At 37.7% G+C, this 23202-nt stretch overlaps 1 protein-coding gene across 5 annotated transcripts in view; it reads right to left on the reverse strand.

Moving 5' to 3' along the window:
- Window positions 1-23202, reverse strand: part of RALGAPA2 (Ral GTPase activating protein catalytic subunit alpha 2) — a 332722-nt gene that overhangs the window by 103393 nt on the left and 206127 nt on the right. For 4 of the 5 annotated variants that reach the window (XM_019712535.2, XM_019712536.2, XM_019712540.2 and 1 more), the window contains 8 exons: window positions 22597-22707; window positions 21168-21236; window positions 20763-20900; window positions 17774-17957; window positions 11968-12739; window positions 11081-11152; window positions 6658-6781; window positions 4413-4568 (listed from right to left, as the gene is read on the reverse strand). In XM_019712535.2, coding sequence (XP_019568094.2) covers window positions 4413-4568; window positions 6658-6781; window positions 11081-11152; window positions 11968-12739; window positions 17774-17957; window positions 20763-20900; window positions 21168-21236; window positions 22597-22707 — 1626 coding nt within the window. The remainder of the gene's footprint in view (window positions 1-4412; window positions 4569-6657; window positions 6782-11080; window positions 11153-11967; window positions 12740-17773; window positions 17958-20762; window positions 20901-21167; window positions 21237-22596; window positions 22708-23202) is intronic. The other variant, XM_019712539.2, reaches the window with a different exon arrangement.

Raw genomic sequence — 23202 nt, forward strand, 5'->3', positions numbered from 1 at the left:
CCAATTCAGCACCCTTTCTATGCTCATGACTATCTAAGCCTACGCCAAAAGCTATTTGTGCTGTCATAGCTCAGTTTAGCCCACTTATTTATCATTTTATATACAGAGAGGCCATAACGTTTAAAAACAAGCCAGGGGCCTTCTCATGCCTCCATGGAAGGGACTTTTGAAATGCAATGACACCAATGATAAAAGCTCCCACATAATGACTGCCCATCCTGGGATGGAGAAAGCCATATATGAATCATTTGAGTAAGCCTGAAAGTGTGACTAAAAGAAAACAGATTATAAAGATTAAAATGTTGGCCAAAATTGAAATCCTAAAACCATAAAGGCTGACTGGTGAGGGCCTTTTGACACCTACTGAGAATTAGAGATTTCAGTCCTTTCACGCACTGCAGAAGAACACTGTCTACCACCATGAAAAAATATTTCTTACTTCCTAGCTCATTTAATAGATGAGCCCTAAAAATGACTAAATTCAGAGGGACTTTAATAAAATAGAGATATTGTATCAAAGCTAATGTTTTAGCTTTGTCTTAAAATATAAAAAAGGATGCTTTGGAATACCACTTATTGAAAACATGTTAGTATAAATAAGATTTTCTTTACAGACTATTTGACCACAAAGGGAAAATTCGAGGTGACCCCAATATGGCCTCCTTTCCATTTACAAGGTTACAAAAGAAGTTGGTTTGCTGCAATGCCTTCTTATTTTTCACCCTCTCATACTTCTGGGAACGACTGTACAAGTCATTTTTTTTTTTTTTTTCAAGAGACTTGCACCTGTACCTTTGTACCCATAGTGAGGGGTGCACGATTTCATTGTGTCTGAATATGGACTCTGGGACAAATGCAACCGTGGGTGCCGAGCACGAGTCACGATAATCCAGAACAATTTAATGGCATCTATGACTTTCTAAATGCAAAGTTACTCACTACATCTCCCCTACTCCCACATATAAAGGCTAAAAGGGTAGCAAGCAATCCATCACATAAACAGTTTAAAAAAAAAAAAACACACCACTGGGTACTTGTAGCAACACTGAATATCTCTATTTCTCTGTTCCCATCTTAGATGTTAGAACTTTTCTTTCTTTTCAATAAAATATTCAAGGACCTCTTAACTCCTCAAAGTCAATGCTTTTGGAGTGAAAACATGATAGCCAGCATCACTAGCAGCACAATAAAGGCATGTTTTCAAGGGAAATACGAATAGTATCAAATTGAAAATTTGGGAGGAATTTAGACCAGCAGGTGGTAATTTTGAGAGCTGGGGCTGCCCCAGAACTCACACCTATACCCTTCATCCCACAAAGAGAGCCAAACTTTCAGGTGGTTCTGTGCCCCTTGATAGAATGCTGGCATAAACATCTTAACAGGACCAACCCACCTACAAAACACCCTTCAAATGTGGGGCTGCCACCTAATGCCAGCACCTTCTGTGTGACCTCTCCCGTGATCACTCCTGTGGATCCAGAAGTATACGTTGTAAGGCATTAGCTTGGAGGCAATACAGTGATTACTGAAATTTTGCAGTTACTCTCCCTTTTCTAAATTAGGTTACTCAATTATATAACCCAATTCTGTTTGCAACTGCATTCTCAGAACTACAGCAAGGGAGAATAGTATCACACTAATAGACTCATCCGCCCAGCATGGCAATTTGGTAATTAAGGAAGAACTATTTTTGTGTGGTAATAATGCAGTATTCATCATCTCAAAGCTGATTTCAATGTCACATGCCTCAGACCTCTGGACACATCACAGTTTAACTAGATCACTCACAAAACTTAAGTGCTAAGGCCACAGAACCAGTTGGCTGATAAATCTGGAGCAAAGAGCAGAAACACACCTACTTCTGCCAATGACAAGTATACAAGCAGGTAAGATGAATCAAATTAACCTGGCCATATTGTCAGCCATGTCAGAACATAAGGGAATAATACTCTGGGAACTTCAAAGTGTTACTCAATTTAAAGGGTGTTTCATTACAGAGACATCATTTTGTGAGTTTGGGAGAATTCTGAGTAGAGGCCCTCAAATCAGATCCACCAGCAAGTTCCGTGCACACAAGTCAAGTTGATGTGACTCGTGTGTAATCTGGGAGGACAGTAGGAGTCTCATCCTGGAATGGAGCTGTCACTCCTGCCAGCTATGCTTCAACTGCAGAACAGGCTCCAGAATGTGCAGGTGCTTACCAGGCTCAGAACAAATGCTTGGTTCTTAAGTCTTAAGAAATCAACCACATGTCCTGCCACTTCTTGTCCTGACAGAGTTTTAAAGTCCCTCTGCCTGGGCCATTCTGCCTGCTGCTACCAGGCAGCACGCACTGGTGACACTGGTCATGGTACACACCTAATAGGCTGACCTCCTTTCCCGACTAATTACATTACATCGCCAGCTGGCTCCAGAAGGAGTCGTCTGTTTGATTGAAGAATTCCTGCTCCTCAGTGGGCCTGGCTGCTACTTTTACTAAGTAACAGTCAGGCCTGACATCCCTATTGTTCAGCTGACAGTGTGCCCATCCTAAAATCTAAGTTTTATTTGTAAATTAACCAAGAAACTTCCTGCCAGAACAGTGCTGCCTGGAGACTGATAATGTGGGTCTTTCATCCCTTTTCACTCATACTGTATCACTGCCAATTTGTTTTTTATGCGGCTGGCCAGCCTGAGGCTATAAAAGCCTTGTAAGACATAAGTGCAATTATAGTCCTGGAGTCAAATGAATTGGACAAATCCAATAGCACAGCTCTGTCCCCACTCTGAAAACCCCTACAGCAGTTAGATTAGCTGTGAAAAATCTAATCTAGCAGGAGCTAACAAATTTCTGCAGTGAAGGATCAAGAGTTCAGTACGGGGTTGCGACCGGATTGCAGAATTGAAACAGTGCCCCCATGACAGGGGCAGAAGAGAGCATGAAACACGTTAGAATTTTGCAGCCCATTTTTAAGCTGTTAGGGAAAATTTAGTTAGAATAAAACAAGGAACTCTAGGCTACTGTTACTGTGACTGATTTTAGTCTAGCTGTGAGATATCCTGATAAAGAGAGTTTGTCACTAATGATGCTAAATCTTGGAGCTGCAAAAGGTATCAGCTGAATTTTGACTATTACAGTAAGAAATCTTTCAAGCAAGCCAAGCCTTGGAACATTGTTTATTGCAGGGCGTTTTATCAAGAAAACACTGTCTTTTCTCAAAAAAGACAATCCTACTTTACTTAAAAAATAATTTAAAAAAATATTTTATATATAAATCTATCTTTTAACAAAATAGTTCTTAGTCATAAGAAAATCATAGAATATGGTGACACATTTGCAGAGTCTGAAGCAACTTACAAAGTACTGCAAATAAAATGGAAGTGTAAAAGCCCTGCCTGGGATCTTGGCAATCTGAAATAGATTCTCTGAGGGAAGGGTCCCCTTCACTAAGAATACCACAGCCAGGGCAGCCATCAGAAAAAACAAACAAAAAACAAACAAACAAACGAAAAAACAAAAAAAAACTAAGACATGGAGGCAGTTCTTCCATGCCTGTGGGAGCCAACTCATGGCCAGTGGGAGGCCATGCTAACACGCGGGCCGGGGAGTGAAAGCCAGTTGTGCTTTGCACATCCAAGACACTTGGTCGCTGTGAGAGTTGTCGGTTATTGTGCTGTGACCTGAGTTCTGAGATCCCATGAGTAGATTCACGGATGCCCACTACGAGTATGGTCCAGAGGTCTGTAGCTACAGTAGTGAAAAAGCAAAACCACAGAGGAAAGAAATGAAGCAGGTACAGCGAGGCCCATTGGACAGTATCAATCACCTGCCTAATGGCAGGGGAATAGAAGAATCAATTAGATCGATAGGCAATGACAAGGGCGGACGGTTAGAGATCTTACCAGGTACTGTGCCTCAGGGTACAGGAGGTTTCCTTTGAATTCTAGGGAAAACTGCCCATAAGGCCAAGTTGATGGAGAACACAAGTTAAGTGCGAAAGGTGGGACCACTGGACAGCAGCACACCTGGACTTGTCATTTTGACAAGAATTGCCAAATTGCCCCACAGCTAGTAAGAGAGGTGCCTGCTTTCTCAGTTCGGCCAGTCCAGGGTCATTACATCTTATGACCGTTGCCAGCCTGAGAGGTCAACAATGGTATTTTCTGTCAGTTAATAATCATGTGAGGGAACATCCAAAAGTAACAACATTTAAGATCCTTCCTTTTCCTAAATCTTAATCTCAGGATGTAAGACTAAAATGATTGATTGCTTTTCATATATTTTTATCTAGTCTGTGCCAAGCTGGGTATTTCAGATTGATAACTGTAGTTTAAGAAGAGTGACACTGAGGTCACATCCAGTCTCAATGCATGTTACGCCATGGCCTTTGTTCGGTTCTAGGAGAGCCTCACCTACAAACCAGACCCCTTACCTTTTTGGTGAGTGAATCATCTGAGTCTGATGGCATCCGAGTGGAAACATGGAAAATCACTTCCACGGTTGAGGTAGCATAGTAAGGGGCGGTCTGCCCTGTGCTGCCATTGCGCTGAAGTCCACCCATGAACCCGCAGTGGGTTGAGAGATCCACCTGACACAGGACACAAAGAGGAAAAAGAGTCAGGGTTAAAATTTAGCTGGTGTTATTCACTAAGCAGGAATGTAGATTTTAAAAAATCTAATCGTGTTCATTTCTATAGCTTTCTGATGAAAACAAATGTAATACAAAGTTAGACAAAAAATATTAAAGATACATTAACAATGAAAGTGCTCCATGATCCTACCAACAAGAACATCACTATCAAAAGTTTGGTGCATATTTTTTTTCCCTTCTGTATATTTGTATAATGCAGATATATGTATGTAAATAGGTATATATACCTATGTATACACACATGCAGTTTCCCTATTGATGGTTTTACGGAGTTGTCTGCTTTCTTAAACAGTGCTGGTGTGGTCAAACCAGCGGAGCATTCAAAGCAGTGTTTCTATAGGGTGTTGGGTCAAGTGGTACAGATGTTTCAAAATTTAACAGCCACTGCTAACCTGCTGTTCTAAAGGGTTGTTCCAATTTACACCACTGCCCAAAGTCTGTAAGTCATAATTCTTTTCAAGCTATAGCGTGCATGTTTACTTCCTAGTACTTAGATCCATTCTTTTTTTACTTTTCATAAACTAGTATTCTTTCAGTAAAGCAACTATTCTAACACAATAAAAAATATACAAATCCTTCTGTGCCAAATACAATCAATATGTACACTGAATTAATTAATGTTGTAGTCTTTTCTTAAAACTCTAGTTAAGAATGTATGATTTAATAAACATATTAATTAAATAATGATTATATTGTATGACAAACATGTAACTTTATTAGTAAGAAGGACAATGATTTATTGGAAGTGTAATAACTCTTTTAGATCAAAACCTACTTGACCTTTTAGAAATTATGTGGTCTTAGCCTTAATGTACTCTTACCTTGTTCCCACATCCATGTCAATCCCCCTGCTAACCTCAACATTCAGAGACAAGTCTTCCTTATGCACCCACAGTTTCCCACAGCTCAAATAACTAACCAAGAAACCAAAACAAAAGTAGTAAGAAGAAAAATTATTTCAGATATGCCGATTTCCATTTTAAATATGAATTCTTTTAGATTATGGGAATATATTTTCCTTCCGATTTATGTTCCTAGAGACATATATATGTGTATGTGGGCATGTGTATAAATATATATATATGTGTCTGTCAGAGTATCATTTAGGAAAGAAAAAACAATTTTTTTTTTCATTAGCAGTCATCCTAGATCTACCCTAGGGAAATAGGTTGATAGTTAAACATCATGGCTACTATATTTTATTTTCACTCCAACTTTTGACTTCATCCAACTTTCTTCATATTTTCATCAATCAAGTCATTGATTTCTTCTCCATTCTTCATACTGTGGCCAAAACCATTGTTTCTCTGCCCATATTTATCTTCTTTACTACAAAATGTCTATGGCTGGGTAAGCTGATCTGACTACTCAGTTCTGATAAAAAGCAAATGAAATACTATTCAGAGGAAAGTTAAGGGGAAACCAAAGTTCACGTATAAAGTACTGAGATGCAACTAATACCGTGTTTCCCTGAAAATGAGACCTAGCCGGATCATCAGCTCTAATGCATCTTTTGGAGCAAAAATTAACATAAGACCCGGTCTAATATTAAAATAAGCAAAAATTAATATAAGACCCGGTCTTATAAGACCAGGTCTTATATTAATTTTTGCTCCAAAAGACGCATTAGAGCTGATTTATTTTATTTTAATATAGGTCTTATATAGGTCTTATCTTATTTTAATATAAGACTGGGTGTTATATAAGACTAGGTATAATATAATATAATGCCGGGTATGATATAATATAATAATATAATATAATATAATATAACATAATATAATACCGGGTCTTATATTAATTTTTGCTCCAAAAGATGCATTAGAGCTGATGGTCCGGCTAGGTCTTATTTTCGGGGAAACACGGTAGAAGATGTCAAATTCAATAAATTCTTCAACTCCAGAACTCTACCCATGTTATGCTTGAATGTGAAAACATATGTAAAAACATATACAATCAATGTCTCGTTTATATACATATTAAAATAATGCTGGTCAAGAAACACCTACTGAATGAAATGAATTACCTCCCATCCAAGTCCAGCAACAAAGTCTTCATATGCTTGGCTTCCTCTTTCGTTGGAGAGGATTGAACACTTGTCTTCTTGACCTTCAGCAATGTAAAACACTGCGATTTTGTGTGTTTCACGGCTATAAATTTTTAAATTTAAAGGAGTGAGAATTCTTATATATAAAATTTTATTTTACTATTATGACCAGCATGACTCCTACTACAGAGCTTATATTTACTGAGAACTTACTAGAGGTAAGTCACTGATCTAAGAAGATTCCACACATGACCTCATTTATTCTTTGCAAATACCATAATGAGACAACTATTATTATCATTGCCTCCCTTATAAAGGTGGTTGAAAGGGGCACAGAAAAATTTTAAAAAGCACACATAGAATCAGTACACTGGGAATTGAAGCAGGGCAGTCTGGTTCTTGGGATCACTCTCACAGACATATGATATCCTTAACAGCAAGTTACAGCATACTGTTTGACAAGTTTTCTCCATTTTTGGTAAAAAATATCTCTGAAAGCATTTCAAACAGACATCAACTGTGAATACATCCACATTTCGTTTTTTACACTTTGAGCTAAGGATATTGGGTAGTTCCATGATTGGAACTGTTAAAATACGCCAAAACTATATGAGAAACAGAAACTTCTTCCGAGCAGAACACACTTAGATACTTTCTCTGAAAGGGGCTGTACCCACTCTGTGCTCTGACTGATTTAAGGGTGCCTGGTAGAGTGGATAGCTGTCTAGGGAAACCTCTTTGGCCATATACACCCTTTGTCCACTTTCTCCATGATGGATTTTGGGCACTTTGCTGTTAAATCAAGTAAACACAGAGAAAGGAGCCCTCCCTTTTTACTTTTTGTCCATCTAGCATAGTCCTTGGTACACAGTAGGTATCCAGTTAAATCTCTGATGAACTGACCAGAGATAAGATGATATATTTAAATGTATTAGTGACCAATTTCTACAAATTATACCCTGGGGTAAAGTGTCAAAATAACCAAACCTATGCTAAGCAATCTGGTGATAGGTTAGATCATTTTATAGCCCTATCATCTGAGAATTTTACTATAGCTTCTATCTTTTAAAATTTTGGATTACCACTTCCAGTGTAGCTCCATTCTTCTCCTTATTTTTGCATATGGTTTTAAAAATCTCATAGGAAAAACTATCAAGTGCTTAAACAATATAAAAATGTTTCTATTGCTTAATTGTTTAATATCTCAACATTATAATCTGATTAGACATCCATATTGGTGGAATTTTGGCTCCATATTTTAACATACTCTCAAATATTTCCTTCTGCAGTTGTTTTTCTCCTAATAAGCAGAATGAATTGAAACTCAACTAAAAAGTCATATAAATAAATGGAGGACAGTACTCTCCTTCTATTCATCTATATAGCTATTCCTCTTCCCCAATAGTTTACATAAAATAAACATACAAGAAAAATTAGAAAATATAGAAATGAAAGAGAATAAAAAAAACAACCCACTAATTGCAATATATAAGCAAATAACATAACTGTTAACCATTTTAGGATGCATTTTTACATACAAAAATGAGAAGCTACTATATTATTTTTCGCAACTGATTTTCTCACTTAAAATATTTAAGAACACTTTATTGTATAAAATATATAATGTAAAATTCTCCATTTCAACCATTTTTGAGTGTGAACACTTTAATATCATGTGTTTCTATAACTAAGCTGTTAATGGTTGTATAACATTCCATTATATTAACATACCATATCCCAAATCCTCATTATAGGACATTTAGGTTGTTTCCATTTTTAAAGACATTTTATGTCCTTAAAATAAATTCATAGAAATGGAATCGATCATTGTCCATTTTTAAGGCTTTTGATGTGCACTAGAGAAAGTGGACAACCTGAATGCCCGGACTGGTGCGGCATGAGCACACTCTTGGGGGCGCCTCTCTTGATGAGAGTAGGTGTTGTGAGGAGAAGCAAGTTCTGCGGGGATGGATCCCAGAGCCCAGCTCTCTAGTAGAGACCTTGTGCTCCCAAACTGCCAGAGCTTGTCCTCATGCAGGATGGAGCTCCGAAATGCAACACCATTTACTTCCTGAGCAACAGGCAGGGTGCATCGACAGCCTAGCATCTCACTGGCTTATTCTAATGGCTGTAATAATTGGGGGGGTCAGATGATAATAGAGATCATAACCTATAACCTGAAAGACTGTCTCTTCCAACAAATGAAGAAAAAAAAGTATAGTTACTCCATTTCTTTCGGCAGCTCTCTCTATATATTTAAAAGTCCTCAGCATTTAATTTTCTCTATTCTATATACTTTATATACATAAAAACAATCTCAGGTTTATCTGAAATGTTTCGATTTATTCTCCTTAAAGTCCAAGCTTTTTACATTGTAGCTACTCACAGGTCCTTAAATCTTCATTAATTCAATGTGGAAGCATAAGAGAGCTAAGTCCCAGTGACTGCCTGACTGATGTAGGTGTGAGGAAAGGTGACCTTTAGCTGTAAACATTCATCAAATTTCACGTCCTCCGAAATGTTAGCACCGCAGAGAGCCTGCTAGGATGCAGACACTGTGTCTGGCCTTATTAGAGCCAGGCTTTTGAAATGATAATTAGCAACATCAACAGCACTTCATATCCATAAGCTGCATGGCGACTGCATGAAGGAGCAGGTAATTCAGGAACACACATACATAAAACCAACCATTTCCGCTTTCTGATTAGAATGTGTTTTTTCTTTCTTATTAGGAATAGACCAGAAGAGCTTAGTTTTCTTGTGCTATCACATTTAAAAGCCAAACGAAGAAGAAACATGATTTTAACTTTCACCTTACCATGCAGTGGCAAGAAGCATTAATATTTAAAAGGGGAGCTCAGTGTAATTGGTCGGTACAGTTGGCACATCATTTACATCTTTGTCAGCTTCATGGTATATAGATGATAGTTGCAAAATAGCCTCTACTTTTCCTAAGAACATGTTAAGCAGGAACTATGCCTTGATGGCAGGGAGATAAATTGGCATCAGAAATAAATAGAAATATCCTAATTGAAAATTGAGGGACAAGGTATGTTATCTGCTAACAGACCAACACATGAGATAGTCTAGATTTCTTATAACTAAAGAGTTCCTGATTTATTTCCATTTTTTTTAAAAAAACCTTGAAAACACCCTTTATCGTAAAATAAGTTGATACATTTTTAGATGTCAAGAAGATACTAAATCCAGGAGTTGGGGTTTTAAGTGAAGTTTAATCAACGGGCAGAGGATTTGCCAATCAGCTTTCCAAAGCCGTATTTTACTGCAATAGCACCCCAGGGAGTTAATTCAATTGTACCTCATGCAACTAACGTGCATTAACACTCAACAAATTGGCCACAATTACAAGATACCAACATATTCACTTAATACTAGGAAGCACAGAATAATTCAGCACATGCGTGAAAAGCTGAATTTGGAACCCAAGTGACTGCTTGTTTAATATTGTTGGGCAAGAGGGAGAGAAAAGTGAATCCCTGAGTCCTTCAGAAGAAATGCCTCTCAAAATTTCCACAGAGAATTTGATCTCTATTCCTCTAGAGAAAAAGAAGCACAACGACCACTGGGAAACTGAATATGATGAAGGGCAATGTGAGGAATAATGGCTTCGGTTTTTTCAACTCTAATGAGCGATCTAATGATATTCCTACGGGGAATAAAACAGGGAACAAAAGCTATTTTTTGTAAATGAATTTTTCAAAAACTAAAGATTAAGTAAGCAGTTTGTTCAAGACTTTTGAACACTTGTTATGTACCAAGTACAACACTCTTACTTCACTGAGATGTTTTTGGAAGCACACATTTCCCTAAATCAAAAACTAGTTGTGAGCCCATCTTTAGAATTGCTTCTAAGATTGTACAAAAAAGGGGTAGATCTAACTAAGCTTTGGAGAAGAAGGCTTACTATTAAGAAGTTACTAATTACAACACACTGATTTTAACCTTGCCAGCACCGTAGAGGAGAAACTATAGAATGTCAATGCATGGGCACACAGCACAGGTTAAGAAGTCAGACTCACTTGCTTCAAACAACACAGACTGTGCGATAATCATCGGCAGGTAAGGCTCTGTTCCTTACCGGAAAAAGAGGTAGCCGCAGAGATGAAATGAGAATGAATGTCCACTGGCTGCCACATGAAAGGCCCTCAATCAAAGGCACAGATTAGGTGGGAGCACTGACCTTTTAGTGTAGCAAACATGTAAGTTTATTTCTCAAGGGTAAAAATACCAAAAGGATGGCATGTGCAACGTCACCAGATTCTATGTTACAAAACTACCCTTGGGTGTCTCTGCAGGTGTAGCCGTTTCTGCAGCTGTATTTGTCATCTACACACACACAAAGATAGACAGGAATAAAGTGGTTTGACACACTTTCACGTACCACTGACGGGAGTCTAGATTTTTGAGCTCTCTCAATAATTTTGAATTTTTCTTCAACAGATGGAAATTCTTCCTATAAAGAAAAAGGGAAGGAAGAAAAGTCATGTGATCACAGAATAATTTTGCCCTTTTCAGTCAATCAATTACCTATTATTCATCCAACCACCACTTTACCCAACCATTGCCTACCTCATTCACAAAAGATCTGCAATTGAAGCCTACAGAATAAACTCCACTCTCCTTGAGACACTCAAAGGTATCAAAATCCTACTAATCCCATTACTACCAACTGACACTGGATGGCTCTGTGGTAAATGAATGTGTGACTTGTATATAGGTGCCTGTGTCTCTGTTTTCACTGTTGGCTCTGCTATGAATCTCTTTTCCCCCATCTCTGTCCTTTAAAACTCCACTCCACTATCTGGGTCCAGCTCACATTCACCCCCATCCATGAAGTCTTCTCCACTGCACCACACTTCCCATTGGATTTAACGGTTCCTCTTGAACTCCTGTGTCATACTATCTTTCATTGGAGTTGTATGTATCAAGTCTACCTCCCTCAACAGCTAAGTAAACTGGCTTCTTCATCTTTGTAGTCCAACTGCATCTTTACAAGGCAGAAACAATAATGGCCAGAGCAATAATTAAAACACATGGAAAATGTTTGATACCCTTTAAAATATACAACAGATGTTTGGAAATAATCTGTGCAATCAGTACAGTACAGTTTCTAGCTTTAATTTAGCAGCAAAAAAATAAGCTGTAAATGCTGAAATAGAGAAAAATATCCATTTCTATTCTCTGTTTCCTCAACCCTAAAATGATAAAAACAGAACAATCACACAAAAATAATGGCAAGATAATTGAAGCTCTAGAGTGGATTGTTACCTTCTGTCCCAAGAATTCATTCCCAAGTCATCAAGCAACAACCTGCAAAAATAAAAGGGTCCTTGGGGCTCCACCGGTGAGGGCTGCTCTTGGCTGGTGACTCTCATGGTTGAATCAGAGTTACTCCTCTGAACATACTCGTCTTCTTGTGCGTTCTGGCGTAAAATGACCTCGATGATTTCCTTTTCTTGATCACGGTTCATTCCACATGGGGGTGGGGAAGGCTCATTTAGATTTAGCTGGGATGGTAAAAGGCATTCAGGACTTGTGTGGCCAATGTTTTCAAGTAATTTGTCGAGGACATCATCTGCCTCCTCAATTTGAGAAAACTCTCTCTGAGATCCAAAGGTTTGATGATGCCAGCCCGAGATCAGAAATGAAGGATTTCTGCTGTTGGGTGATAAGCAGACTTCCAAAGGTCCATATAAAACCTTCCCATCCCAAGAGTACTTCCCTGAGATATCCCTCACAATTACTCTCACATCAGAGAGGGCACCCACTAGTGAGCCGCCTCCCGGTCCTTCCGTGGGTATCTGAAGGTAGGAGATGAGGGTGCTGTCATTGAATACAAACAGCTGCAGATTTGGGCTCCTGAACACCTCGGAGGAGAGCTCAGTGGCTTCCGCGTGCAGGTTGTCATGGTTCTCACTGACCAGGCTGTGCAGCACGGCAGGGCCCCCACAGAGGGGGAAGTGTCCCAGGTGATTCACCAGGTGGGCCATCACCATTCGGGCAGTCAGAGGGATCAGCTCCAAACTTCGTCTCTTCCTCTCTGTGAACAGCAGTAAAGAAATAAAGATAGTGGCAAATGAAGATTAAGACTGAACATCATCAATTTCAATCTGTACTTAGAATGTTTGATTTTTTTTCAGTCAGGGAAACTTTTCACCTATCTTCTTTTTTGACACTAAGTCTATGTGAATTTAAAAGCACATTTTAAATAGACTGCTAAAAGAATCAACTTACATGAAGATTTCATTCTGAAAGGGACATTAAAAAATATGTAGATAGAGCAAAAGACAAGAGAAATGTTGCTGTCCTTAAAAAAGGAGGTGGTTTCAGAGCTCTGGGATGTCAAAATCTACAGTTGGAGAGGACGGCAGAGCTGGATGGTTGGGGGCTAGAAGCTGGGGGCAGGTAGATGGTGGGCCAGAGAGGTTACCTTGTTCCCTTCAGTGGGGTAAAGGTATACATCCATAAGGAAATGAATCCAACCTGTGACAGCTTAAGCATATTTTAAGTAATCTGCTTTAAGATCATTGTAAAATTTTAATTTTGTTGTTAGGGCATTTGAAATATTTAACAAAATCTGATGTATTAATAATTCATGGAAATACTGAGAATGTTTTAACTGAATTTATAGTTAATTTAATACCCGAGAGCAAATGATTTACAAAATTTTTAAGACTTCAAAATGTACAGAAAGATTTTGAAAATAGCATCTAAGACTGTGCCTTATAAAATGTTTGCAGTATAAGGGCAAAGCAGATAAACTAAACCCATAAATATGGATTGAAATGACTACTTAAGCTTGAGAGTAGTTAGGGGGATTTTAACCTACCATATTTATTTAAAAAGTTGTACATTATTCTAGGAACATGTTAAAATGACACCTTTTACTTTTAACAAAAAAAAAATCACTAGATATTTAAATAAACTAAGATTTATAATTTGGGCTTAAATGTTTAGGAAATACTTGTTTTCTAAATTCACAACATGAAAATTAATTTTTCATGCTAAAGATCCTCCCTTTCAGACATTAAAAATCCAACTGACTTACTTATAAAACATCAATTTTATGATGTATAAATCCTAGAAAGAAACAAATTCTACAATCTAAGAAATTCTGTGTGATGACTGAAGAGAACAAGTTTGTCCTGAATTTTCTTCCTATTTTTTTTTGTTTTCAATAAACAAGAAATCATCTGTATTCAAGAATGAAAAATAAAAATTTCACATTAAACTTCATTTTTAGAAGCAAAGGAGGTCATCTATACTTGTCTCTGAAATTGAACTCTTCTTCCTGATCCTCATAGAGGTATGCATGATTTTCATACAGCTGAAAATTTAAAATATCTTAACTAATTCCCTTGATTTGCTTTTGCGTCCATATTAAGTTTTCCAAAAGTTACAAATGCTTTTATTCATGCTTATCATTTCATATAAATATACACTCCATCAGAAATGTTAGTGCCCCAAACCACAAAGGTACAGCCAGCTGGGAGCTCAGGAGTCATAACATAAGACACTACATGGTGATGACATGGTAGAGCAGGCTATGAAACTAACCATAAAGGTCCAATTTGATAAAGCCCAGGGCAGAAAATAACAACTGGAAAAGCAACTTTCCTCTCGTTTTACTTACAAAGGTTGTGCTTTCAATTTGTGATAAATATAAATTTGTATTTTAATAAACATGTTTTAATTCTACAATGGGAACTTAACCTGGAGTCACACTAACCAAGTCATAAACCATGACACACCCAATTAAAAGCCCAAATATCTTTGGTACTGAAAAGTAAGGAAAGGGAACATTTATAAAATGAGAATTGCTCTTCCCTGGCAGACTTCAGCTGAATCAACTGCATGGGCATGCCCTGAAAAATAAAAAGGAAACCTAGGCTCCATTAATGAAAAAACTAAGCTCATGACTTCCACAAATTATGAAAAAAATATATTCTAAATATTTTATTTTTCTAAATTTATAGATGAAATATAAAAGCAGCAATTTTAGGTATTCCTTTAACTTTTTTTTTTTTTTTTTTAAGGCTTTTCCTCTCCCTTCTGTTTTTTTTTTTTTTTTAAAGATTTTTATTGGGGAAGGGGAACAGGACTTTATTGGGGAACAGTGTGTACTTCCAGGCCTTTTTTCCAGGTTAAGTTGTCCTTTCAGTCTCAGTTGTGGAGGGTGCCATTCAGCTTCAAGTTGTTGCCCTTTCAGTCTTAGTTGTGGAGGGCGCAGCTCAGCTCCAGGTCCAGTTGCCGTTGCTAGTTGCAGGGGGCATAGCCCACCATCCGTTGTGGGAGTTGAACCGGCAACCTTGTGGTTGAGAGGACGCGCTCCAACCAACTGAGCTATTTGGGAGCTCAGCAGCTGCTCAGCTCAAGGTGCCGTGTTCAATCTTAGTTGCAGGGAGTGCTGCCCACCATCCCTTGCGGGACTCGAGGAATTGAACTGGCAACCTTGTGGTTGGGAGCCCAGTGGCCCATGTGGGAATCGAACCGGCAGCCTTCGGAGTTAGGAGCATGGAGCTCTAACCACCTGAGCCACCGGGCCGGCCCCCTCCCTTCTTTTTAAGCATTTAGGTATTAATGATGAGAAATTTGAACACAGGCTATTTATTGTACATGAAATTAATGGCTTTTCTTTGAGCTGGGTCAGCAGTTACCTCAGTAGGTAGTTGAATGTGCTTCTTAATTGTAACTATTTGAAAGTAGTAATTACATCAAATAGTAGGTGACGGTCTATAAAAAAATCATTTGAAAATAACAGATAAAATATTGCTTATCAGAAACATTATCTGAGTAGAAATAGTTTGGTTATGAATGAATTATGACATTAAGTGTAAAAAAACAACCTTCAACTATGAGCACATTTTATTTAACTTAAAATACCTAAGTTATCATCTTTATCGGTCCTCATTATTGTTAGCAAGGTGTAGTCCTCAGCAAGAGTGTCTGTGTGTGCCAACATGCTTCTAAGCTTCTTTGCTTTTTTAGTTAAAGTGTTAGTGAATATTAAAACCTTTTTGTCATAGAAGTTTAAACAATTATTTTTAGCATCCCAGAACTATGTTAGGACAAGTTTGCATAACACATTCTGGAGAATGAATATTCAAGTCAGAGTGTTGTACACTGAAATAAAAATGGTTCCAAAATATAAACGTGCATTTTCAGGTTTCTCCTTTTTCACTAACCTATAAATCTTCTGCTATTATCAAGTGATGAGTCATAATAGCAGTGAACCTATTTTTGGGATAGCCACGTGGGGTGAAGGTAAATTAATGACTTTAGGAAAAAGTTAATTTTCTTATGAGACATGGACTACAAGGTAGGAAACAAAGAAAACAGATCAAGGGTAATATTATTTTTTTAAAAAATACAGTTTGAATTTATAACTGTGGGGAAAAAGTCAAGAAAAAATTACAGTTTAAAAGAACAGTGACTCCAGAAAAAGACAACTAAATGATTAAGCAAATGGAGGGCAACAAGAAGACAACATGTAAATGTACCACATAGTGTCCACCCTCAACACAAGTCAAAATGAGTCTACTGTACTCTTGCAAAATATCAGAGTAAATAAAATGATGTTTTAGGAACTCAGTGATTAAATTTTAAATTGAAAATCCACCTCCATCACTTCTGATTTATATACCCTTCACCTCAATTTGCTCATCTATAAAATGGAGCTAAAATAAAGACTGGATGGTTCCAGAGCGCTTGTTCCTGACTGGTGTCCCAACTCCTGTCCTCTTCATCCACACCGCACCCACCCATTTCTCTCATCCTGAACCACACTCCGGACTCTGCAATCTCACAAGCACAGCCCCAAACCCCAGGCCCTCACCCAGCTAATGCCTGCTGTGCCCTTCCTTTCCCCACCAAAAGCTCCATAAAATGCATCTGTCTCGGAATTCTGGATGATCATCCCCCAGGTCACCTGCTCATGCTATCTGGCCAAGACCAATTATTCTGCCCAAAGTACACAGCAAAACCCACAACCAAACATTCAGCTGGGAAAGAAAATGACTCCTGTTCTGTTCTCACCCTCCCTGGGCTTTCTGAAGACCTACCACTGCTGACCTTCCTCGGCTCCTTATCTGCCCTCTTCCTTCGATTTCCTAGAAATGATTCTTTCTTGGTTCTTTTCCCATTTTCTGGTGACATTCTCTGGTTCCTTTTTCTTTACGGATGTTTTTACCCCCAGGGTTCCATTCTTGGGTCTCCACACCCACTTTTATTTTTAAACTTTTAATTTTGAAACAATTGAAGATTCACATGCACTTGTAAGAAATAATACAGAGATATTCCAAATATCCTTCATCCCAATGGCAACATCTTACATAGCTATAGTACCATAGCACAGTCAGGAAACTCACATTGAAACAATTCATCAATATTCAGAGTTCACGAGTTTTATAGGCACTCATTTGTGTGTGTGTATTTCTATGCAATTTTATCAGATATATGTATGGACGACACACCCACATTTTGACTCACATTCCAGGGATAGGTTCCTATTATTTTGGAGAGAAGGGTGGTTGAGGAGTCCTTAGGATACCCACACACTCTAAAATAGCCCCTTTGCTGTGAACAGAGCAATCCTCAAACTGTGGCATGCAAATTTCCATCTCTCTCTTCATGATGCTCTTAGTCTGGAACAATGTACCAGCTCCTTTCAAAGTCTGTCCATCCTTCTAAGTCTGGCTTAAGTCCTTCTCCATGGGAAGCCCCTGTGGTGCTATTCCACAAATGAGTCCTTCTGCATTAATCCTGTCTCTCCCATTAGATGTAAAGCTCCTTGGGGATATAAAATAAACTGTTTTTGTGGGTCCCATGAGTCTGAGACATATAGCTACTCAATAATACAAAATTCACCTAAGGTGGGAAAAGAAAGGGAAGGAGAAGAAACAGACAAAAAGAGAAGAAACAAGGAAGGAAGAATTTGCTATCACAGAGGACTCTGGAAATCAGGATTTTAACAGTTATATTAAAAAAAACACACACACATACAGCAAGCATGAATAAAAGGCTATAATTTTTTTCTTTTCCTGCCTACAAGAATTAATATTCTGAAGAATCTCACCCTCTTCAACAGTAAGCAGGTTGCCCAGTTCTGCTGATGAATGATACTGGACTGGCTCAGAATTCTTCACATTTGCCAATGGCAGGAAAGGGTCGTAATCTGAGGATGAAAGGTCAGCCAGGGTCAATGTGTAGTGACTCTGTTGGGTATATGTGTTTGAGCCACAAACACAGCAGTGCAGAACCTGTGAAAAACAGAAGGGAATGTGTGCCATAGATATCACTAACCTGTCCCTTGACAATTTGTCAAACTACAACAGCACTTAGGAAGTACGTCTCCTGCTTGGTAATACTTGAAAACATCAAATCCTTTCCATTCTAAAATATATTCTTGCTATTAGCAAGTTTCTTTTGCTCTTTTCACATCAATGCCAATAAATATATTCTCAAGGCAAAACAAAAGCAAAAGTGAAAAAGTGCCTATATTTCACCATTCTGTGCGGTTGCACACACCTAAGTCCTGCTCCATCAGTCCACCAGAGGCAACACAAGTAGAAGAAACTAAAACAGGAGATGAAGACTAGCTGTGGGATAAACCACAAGATGAACAACCACCACCCATGGTGGCGGGTAGAGTGAAGGCAATAAGCACAGACAGCATACTTCATAAACCGTTCATGAACTTGAATTGGTATAACTCACTACCCCAAGAATTGGAAGGGCTAATTTAATACAATTTTTTAAAGTATGATTAATGAAGTAAATTTAACACAAATTTTAAAAGTATTCTTATTTTTACAAGATCAGTTTCCTAAAAGCTTACTGGTTATTTACCAATTATTGGTGACTGAAGATCCATAAGCCATGCAAAAGCAAATCATCTTATGTATGCCAAAATGTATAAATGAGCTAATAATAACTGTACTAAATTTTACTTCCTGATCAGAAATTCAAGATAATAAATTTTAAAAATTAATTTTTATGAAAATCAAGGTTATACTTTAGAAATTAAAGAGGTATCTTTGGACTCAATGTGCTTATACAAAGTCAATTCACTTTTAGATGACTAGCTTGGATTTGTCCACATGGCAGGAGGCCATGTGGTCAGGCTGCACATCTTCCTGTTTAGTCCCTTCTACTTGAGTGGCCTCTTGGGGACTGGAGAAGGATTTAGGGGTATGCAACCTTTGTATAAGGGTAAAAAGTACCAAGAACTGTAGTCAACAGAAGACAGCCACCCGGATATATCCTCTTTCAAGCAGAAAAGCAGTGTAGTAAAATTATGGTAACTTTCTTAATAATATGAAAATTGAGCTTCTGTCATTGAGAGAATTAATTTCTATTAGTCAAATGCCATAAAAATAAGAAATGCAAATTAAAACCACAATGCAGTACCACTGCATACATACTAGGTAGCAAAGTGTTAGCAAGACTGTGGAGCAGCTGCAACTCTCAGCTGGTGACAGTGTAAATTAGCACAACCATTCTGGAAAATTATTTAGTGTTCACTACTAAAGCAGAACATCTGTATTCCAGCAACTCCATTCCTAGGTATACACCCAATAGAAACGCATACATACATGTACCAAAGAACATACTAGAACAGAATGTTCACAGAACTTTCTTTTTATGGCCCCAAACACTAAACTACCTAAATTTCCATCAACAGTAGAATAGATAAATAAATTGTGGTTTATTCTCACTGTGTAATACTAAATAGCAATGAGAGTGAGAAATCTGTAACTAGGACATACTGTATGCTTCCATCTATATAAAGTTCTAAAATAGACAAAACAAATCTATGCTGTGACAGGATAGTGGTTATCCCTGGCATGTTGTATGGGGGTAGGGACTAGGTGGAGGCACAGTGGGGCTTCTGGGATGCTAGGAATGTGTTGTTTCTAGAGCTGGCATTTGGTTTCACAGGTATGCTCACTTTGTGAAAATTCATCAAGCTCTCACTTATGATTGATGCAATTTTTTGGATGGACTTAAACTTCAATAGAAAGTTTCCTTTAGAAGTACGATAAAGAGTTATTCAATAAATTTGTGAATCATGTTAACTATGAGGTGACTTCTATATTGGTAAAGCAATTTTAAGAGAAATCTTTTAAGAAAAGAAATATTAGAAATGAGATAAATTTAAATGATTGTGGCTACTTTAATTGGTCAAGCCAAACTTTATATAGGCTTATAAACCACAAGGATGACAGAAGTAACTAATTAATCCTAACATTGTTATTGAAATTTTTGACCACTGAAGAAACCATTTAAAAGTCCACATTACTTTTTAGTAGAATTTCAACCATGATTAGTGTTTTTTATTTTTTAATTTAATACATTTTAAAATAACACAACACAGTAATCAGTTAATGATTTGGAATCTTTTAACTATGTGTTATTAAAGGTTTGTTACTAAAAAAAGAATGAAAACCAGAATTGTCTCTACGTAATAGTAATTATTCAGTGGGCACACAAATGCTAAATAAATAAATAAGGATAGACTGCAAGGCCTATACAGAAGGATAGTATAAAGCGTCCAGAGCAAACCACTACACCTAGTCATCAGTAGAGGGTGAAATTCAAATATTTTAAGTACTATAAAAATTATGAGGCTAATTATTTTGATGTGATATATTTCATTAATATCTTTTAAAGCAAAGAGATTACAAAGACCATTATACTTTTTTCTTCTTTGGAAAAACAGATTTTGTCAAACGAAGACTGTGGATATTCCTACAATATAAACAGTTCTTTTTAAAATTAAGTAGACATAGACCATGTTCCATGAAAAATGGGGAATCATGATCAAACTGCAGTTGTTTAGAGAGGACATTCATGTATAAATGTGTGCATCTTTCACTTGGCAATCATTGCTTCTCTACAATTATATCTGTTCTTTTTTCACTCCTTAAGTTTTTGTTTCTTTCACCCTCCCCTGCCCTTTTCAGAAGAACATAGATAAATAAGTAAATGTATGAAACATATTTTGGTACTTCTCTGATGCTAAGTCCACACGCTACGTCCCTGCGACCCCGTTGGGGACTCACCCTGTAGATATAATCCAGCAAGGGGGCTCTGGATGAGGGCTGCTCGTCCAGCGCCACCGTGGTCACTGGGTGGAGAAGGGCATTCACCGGCAACGCCATGCACCAGTCCAGGAGGCAGAGTAGCAAAGACACAATAAACTGGAAGAGGAAACAAGCCTGCTATCTTATACTGTGTCTTTTAAACTTCACTACGGGTAATAACAAATAACAGAACTGTCCTTGCATAACAGTAATTATTCAATAGACACACAAATGCAAAAAGGATGAATGAATGAGGTGTTCACAGGAGGGCCAATAGAGAAGAGTATTATAGAGGGTATAAAATATGTAGTATTATTTATCATTCTGTCTCACATTTTTAAAAAAAGCAAACTCTAGGGAAAACTTAGCCATTGTGCCACCTACCTTCTTATCTGTTTCCACTGAAGAGTACTCTGCACTTGGTAAAAGAAAAGCAATTGTGGCCACAAGGATCTGCATAAAAGACAAATCCCCAATCAAGTAGAGCATAGTAACAGTTTTGGAAGCCATATGATGAGTTCCAAGATGGTCTTGCAACTAAACCCAGCTTGGTGCCAACTCACTAGAGGAAGGTGATAAAAAGCAAAGGGCCAGTTTAGAGACATGTGTTATCTTGAAAATCAGGAGAAGACAATTGGGGCTATGCCCGATTTTCACTCCACTCTATTGGTGGTGAAACTGGGAACCCCAGAGAAAGGAATATTTCTCTCTGTAGTCATATAATTTCCATCTTCAGACTCCACACTTTTCATGATGAAAGCAAAAAAATACTTTCAAAAATAAAAATGAAAATGCTCCCACTTAATTTTCTTATAAATTACTCCAGGTCTACACCTGTTGTCCTGGAGTAAAAGCACCTCTTTCATTTTCAAAGGTATTCCTGTTTAAATGATAAATTGCATCGTTGCCCTAAATCCCAACTTTACATTTTGCAGCATCTTATATTCCTATGTCCGAAGCTCTACGAGTATTTCACTGTAGGTCACTTATGGTTGAAAATCATTTGTGATTTTTCACGTATCTCTGAGAGAACAAAGTGATCTCACTGGTGAAATTTATCTAGGGCTGAGAGAAAATAAATCAACATTACTCTTTCCCGGTAATACCACACAGAGACAAACCAAATTTCCTTGCAGTTACAACTGATGTATAAAGAATAGGGCATGTTTTAAAAAGTACAGCTATAAAAATTGGCAGAATGGATGTGCTTTTACCACCAGGCACCTACAGGGGTGAGGGTACCTGCTTCTGTATAAGCAAGCACCCCCAAATGTAACCAACCTCCAGGATATTATCACTGAGATGATTCTTCCTGTTACTTCTGTCCCTCTGCTCTACGAATTACCTTCACAGAGGGTATTATAGCAGTAATCTCATTACAGCTGGGTAATCACGCGATGACAGAAAGCATGGGCTTCAGTCTGGGAGAGATTCCTATTTTACACAACAGTCCGCCCTCCCAGCCACACACACACAGAGGGCATCATAACCAGCTGCCTACTCCTTGTTGGCACCATCCAAATTACTCTGGATGAATGAAGCCCAATCTACAAAAGGTCTCTTTGTTACAGTCCTACCCGCCTTTCAAACTACCCAAGTGTAATACTCTGCCCTGGAACAGTGGTGGCTTCTTCACATAGTGCCTGAAATCACAGCTGAGAAGAACAGTGCAATTCAATCTTAAAACAAGTGTCTCATATGGCAATTTAATAGTCAGTTCTCTAACAATTATTTGAGTATCTATAATTAATTAAATATGAAACATAATAAAAAGGAAATGCTTATATTTTAGCATTACAGGAAAAAAACTTACTTCTGCAATTTTCAGAGGCAGAGGGGTTTCAAACATCTGAAGCTTCTCCCAGTAGGAAACCAGCAGCTGAAGAACGTCACATGCTGCCTGAGCCACGACTTTGTTAGGAAACTATGAAAGGAAAACATCTCCAAGCTAAATAACCTAACTTAACATGTACACCATTCCTAAGGAACAAAACAGGTACTTCTTTCCAGCTCCAATTAGAGATCATTTCCTTATTTTGCATTAAATTTGTGAAAACATGTGTCCTATTACCAAACAGCTTATACATGATCACCATTCAATAACTGCCTCTGTCTAGACTACTACTAGCTGCATTAATTTACGTAACATTCTATAGAAACAAGTACCTATCATTTAATCATTTGGAAATTAAAACCATAATTTCAAATGCCTTAAGATAACATAAATCATATTTTTAACTATTAGAGGAAATCAAAATGCAGTGCATTATTGAGTATCCCCTGTGCGTGAACCTTTTATAAGACTTTTACTCATTTTAGCATTGAAAAATCTTCACAAACAGCTCTGTGAGGTAGATGTTATCAGCATTTTACACACAGAAAGGCAGGGATGGATCAAATGACTTTCTTTCCTATGAAA

This window comes from Rhinolophus sinicus, linkage group LG13 (genome assembly GCF_036562045.2).
Source record: "Rhinolophus sinicus isolate RSC01 linkage group LG13, ASM3656204v1, whole genome shotgun sequence".
Classification (NCBI taxonomy): Eukaryota; Metazoa; Chordata; class Mammalia; order Chiroptera; family Rhinolophidae; genus Rhinolophus; species Rhinolophus sinicus.